The following is a 4657-nucleotide window of genomic DNA, read 5'->3' on the forward strand; positions in this document are numbered from 1 at the left end:
TATATAAGCAAACAAATAAACAAATAAAAAGGGGTCATATGATGCGATTTAAATGTTTCCTTTCTCTTTGGAGTGTTACAAGCTCTTGGTGCATAAAGAAGATCTGTAAAGTTGCAAAGACTAAAGTCTCAAATCCAAAGAGATATTCTTTATAAAAGTTAAGAGTCAACCACGCCTACCTAAAACGGCTCGTTCTAACACGCCCCCACTGTTTTTTTTTACTTTAAACCGCATTAACACATTTCATTACACCAAATACACAAAATAATGTTATTTTTAGCAGCATCATATGACCCCTTTAAAGAGTCCCCTAAAACAGTCCACACAAAAACTACGCTCTTATGTCTGTATCACTTATATCTGTAGCCATTTGAAATTAAAGGCCTTTTAACCACGAAAATGCTACATAACATACATGTTGCATTAGCAGTTGTTTTTAATTGAAAGATTGCATATTTTCAAGCAAAAACAAAAACAGACTAGCTTAGTGAAGATTCTGATCCGCACCGTCACACTAGGAGGCAGTATGGAGCAGTCTAGCCTCATTGCCGCATGAAGACCAAAGCCGAGAAGAAGACGAACAACCGCTCCATGAGCTTGTAGTTTCCCCAAAGCAAGATGGCGGTGCAGGAGACAGCAGCTCAACTCTCTATGGCCCTAAAGGTGCAGGAATACCCAACTTTAAAGGTCTGTCAAGCCTTTCTTCTCCATACTCTAAACGTGCAGTCGAACAGATCCCGTCTGCGTTATATAACCGTCATAACAGATCGTCTAACGGAAACGATCGATCAGATGGAAAGTAAGTTATGTGACTGCATTTAGACAGTTAACTGGTTAGCTCTAGGGCTAGATAACTTAGCAAAACAAGTCTCACACAAACAGATCTTGCCGAGGTGATCGCAAACTGTCGAGCAGTGAGTGACATCGGCTGTACGGTTATATATCGACGGATATATAAATGAGAGCAATAAAGACGAATAATGTCAGTCTGATGCCTGTCACCCTTGCGTTCCGACAGTCTTATTTTATCAGGCGCTGTTTTATCCCATCACAGGTTTGTCCACTAGTGTAACCAGCGAGCAATGCAGTTGAAGGCAGATTGACGAGAATCGTTAACGACGCGGATAGTAGTAACACGCTACTTTATAATCGAGTACTGGTCAGTCTCGTATATGCGTTTGATTTCGATTTGAACGCTGTCTTCTCTGAGGCTATGATCCAGACAGCATGGTTTTCGTGTGTCTGGATAAATGCTGGGGGAACACACACACGTCAATGGTGACCAGAGCTCGGTATGCATGCGATTTGTGCACTATATTAGGATGATATTGCATCATGTTGTGTTGATCAGTGGCAGCTGTTAGCACGTTTATAGCTCAGGTGTGGGTTCTCGATGAGGGGCTTATTATTTAATGGTTGGCATACAGCACCTTTGTTCTCTGCGTCACAGATTTTTCCCGATTGATAGCGTCGATTTGGATGAATGCTCACGTGAATCGTTTAATGATGAGTTGAATGCTTTGTAACCCGATTAGCTCATGGATCGCCTGTAAACTGACGCCTGTTTATGTACACGCACACTGAATGTCAATAATATATGGTCTTCACTGCTGTGTCAAGGGCATGTTGCATCTGAGCTTGTCTTGCAGCTTTGGGAATGATTTCCAGTACCTTCTTGATCATTGCATCATGATCTAAACATATGAACTAGTCACTATATTCTTTTTGTGCAAAATCTATTATGGAATTATAAATAAAATGTAAATGTGTGGGCCAGTTCTTTTTTTTTTTGGAAGGCACTGATTCTTGTAATATTTTAGAGAGTCATAAATCATTAAAATGGGCATTTATTTATACAAGCAAATTGTGTAATAGTGTACAGCTGTAAAGGAATACATTTGTCTTTTTGACAGTCAGGTTTTGACATTTGTATTGTTAAGTTATGTGTATAGGCATAGATAGATTAACAGTAGTTTATCTTCTATTGTTTGATAATGAAAGAAATCAATATCTTAAAATTGAAATGAAATATTTGATACGGTATGATTTGGTTTGGCTTAGTTGTCGGCTCATTTATGCATCGGTGCTTTTTTCAATCGTTTGCGTATATTCTGGCTCGCATTCACTTCTCGCTGCCAAATTAGGTTGCACCTTGTAATCCAATAAAGGTTAAAGCTGCAATAATAGCATTGACTGATGTAGAGTGTTTATCTACTCTAAAACATCTGTACATGAATGGAGCATTGCAAATGTTGATACTACTTATCTGCCCTGGTTGCAAGGTGACAGATGGCCTGATCAAAATAAACTGGCGGATGCTGAGAGATAAGATTGAAGGTTTATGCATCTCTGCTTCTTCCACAGCTGCGGTACATGGCCTAATGATCATGTCCACCTTTATGACCTTTTCTCTCAAATGGACAGCTGAAAGAACACAATGCACCATTGTTAGACATCTGGAACTAACTACTTAATGTATTAATGTCATACTTTATTTACTTGTGCCATGTGGAAGATAAAAACTAATTGGGGAATCTTCAAAATTAAGCCTTTTTTAGTCAAGAATGTTTGCTTACTGCCAAACCGATATATATATATATATATATAAACACAAAAGAAATTAATAATTAAGTAATTGTAACAATGAGATTGAACTAGTGACTGTTCCTTTACATTTTCATTTATACTGAATGCTTAAAGGCATAGTTCACTGAAAAATTAAAATTCTGTTATTATTTACTCACCCTTATGTCATTCTGAACTCATAAGACTTTTGATTGTCTTCTGTTAATGTTTGGAAGAAGAAGCGCATGGACCGCATGATGGTGGAGCACTTACTACGCTGTGGCTACTACAACACCGCAGTCAAGCTAGCCAGACAAAGCGGGATTGAGGTGCGTCTCCACTTTTTCTGTGCAGCGAGTAAGATGCGTTTCTCATATGATGTTTTGTCTTTGTAGGATTTGGTCAACATAGAAATGTTTCTTACTGCAAAAGAAGTTGAAGAATCTCTCGAGCATCAGGAAACGGCTACCTGTCTGGCTTGGTGCCACGATAACAAGTCTCGCTTACGGAAAATGAAAGTAAGAAACTGGGTTCATCTGGGTTTGTTTTTCTCTCTCTTGCTGTTTTCAAATATGTACTGGTGTTTTAATGGAGCCACATTGTGGTTATATTTCTTGCAGTCTGGGTTTTCATTGGCTTACATTTCATTTTTCATTTTGTCATTGCCTGAAAACGATGCAATTTAAAAGGTAAAGTTTATTCAGTTTTGTTGAAATATGTCCCTATTTCCAGAGCTGTTTGGAGTTCAGTTTAAGGATCCAGGAATTTATTGAACTCATTCGACAAAACAAACGGATGGACGCAGTAAGGTATGAGATTTTTTTTTTATGGTAGGTCTTCATGGCTGGACATGACTGCGATTCCAAGTTTCTCTGAATTACTTGAATTTATTGTTAAACAAATCATAGTTGGTGTTATTAAATCAAAATGAATGTCCTTTAGACATGCACGCAAACACTTCAGCCAAGCAGAAGGAGGGCAATTGGACGAGGTACGGCAAGTGATGGGCATGCTGGCGTTTCCCTCAGACACGCACATTTCACCGTATAAGGTAAATTGCCTTTCTGTTTCTATATTATCTGAAATGTTTCTACCACTCCAAGGAACTGTTTTGATATTGATCATTAATTGTTTCTGAATATGCCATCGTAGCAGGTACAAGTTCAGTGGTCCGTAACATTTCTTGTCTTTTCTCCCAGGATCTTTTGGATCCAGCTCGCTGGAAAATGCTGATCCAGCAGTTCAGATATGACAACTACAGATTACACCAGCTGGGGAACAACTCTGTGTTTACCATTACCCTGCAGGCAGGGCTGTCTGCCATCAAAACCCCGTATCCTCTCTGCAGAAAAACATTCACCATCCTTAGGGTTTTCAGTTTGCATGTCTAGCCAGATAATTTATGAAACTCAGGATTTTGAGTAATATTGGGCGATTTCAACATACAGTGACAATAGAAACAAGGGTCATTATTTTAAATGACTGTTAATGGTTCTTAAATCAAGTTGTTGAGTAGTTGTTAACTTTAATTCCAAGTTTACAGGCAGTGTTACAAAGATGATGGCACTTCCAAAAACCCAGACTGTCCTGTCTGCAGTAAGTCACTGAACAAATTGGCTCAACCTCTTCCCATGGCCCACTGTGCAAACTCAAGGCTGGTGTGCAAAATCTCTGGCGAGGTCATGAATGAGAACAACCCACCCATGATGCTGCCTAATGGCTATGTTTATGGATACAATGTGAGTTTTGAAGCTAGTTTTGTGTTCTGCTCTTCAGTACTCTGTATATACAGTGCCTTGCAAAAGTCATTTTTTCACGTTTTGTTATGTTGCTGCCTTATGTTAAACTGCTTTAAATTACTTTTTTTCCACATCAATCTACACTCCATACACCATATTGACAAAGGAAAAACAGAATTGTCACAACTTTGTAAATTTATAAAAATAAAAAAAAAACTGAAATAAGTACATTGCATAAGTATTCATACCCTTAACTAAATATTTAGCTGAGGCACCTTTATAGCCTCAAGTCTTTTTTGTTTGATGCGACAAGCTTTGATCATCATCATTTGGCAATTATCTGCCATTCTTCT

General features: G+C 38.4%; 1 protein-coding gene across 1 annotated transcript in view; it reads left to right on the plus strand.

The window, feature by feature from the left end:
* The first annotated feature begins 618 nt into the window (after window positions 1-618).
* The window catches only part of LOC107754512 (macrophage erythroblast attacher-like), a 6275-nt gene continuing 2236 nt past the window's right edge, over window positions 619-4657 (plus strand). Inside the window, exons 1-7 of the mRNA XM_016570988.1 lie at window positions 619-687; window positions 2778-2894; window positions 2961-3083; window positions 3298-3374; window positions 3508-3616; window positions 3765-3898; window positions 4109-4304. Of these exons, the coding sequence (XP_016426474.1) occupies window positions 619-687; window positions 2778-2894; window positions 2961-3083; window positions 3298-3374; window positions 3508-3616; window positions 3765-3898; window positions 4109-4304 (825 nt within the window). The remainder of the gene's footprint in view (window positions 688-2777; window positions 2895-2960; window positions 3084-3297; window positions 3375-3507; window positions 3617-3764; window positions 3899-4108; window positions 4305-4657) is intronic.

This window comes from Sinocyclocheilus rhinocerous, unplaced genomic scaffold (genome assembly GCF_001515625.1).
Source record: "Sinocyclocheilus rhinocerous isolate Xijiao unplaced genomic scaffold, SAMN03320098_v1.1 scaffold50, whole genome shotgun sequence".
Taxonomy (NCBI): Eukaryota; Metazoa; Chordata; class Actinopteri; order Cypriniformes; family Cyprinidae; genus Sinocyclocheilus; species Sinocyclocheilus rhinocerous.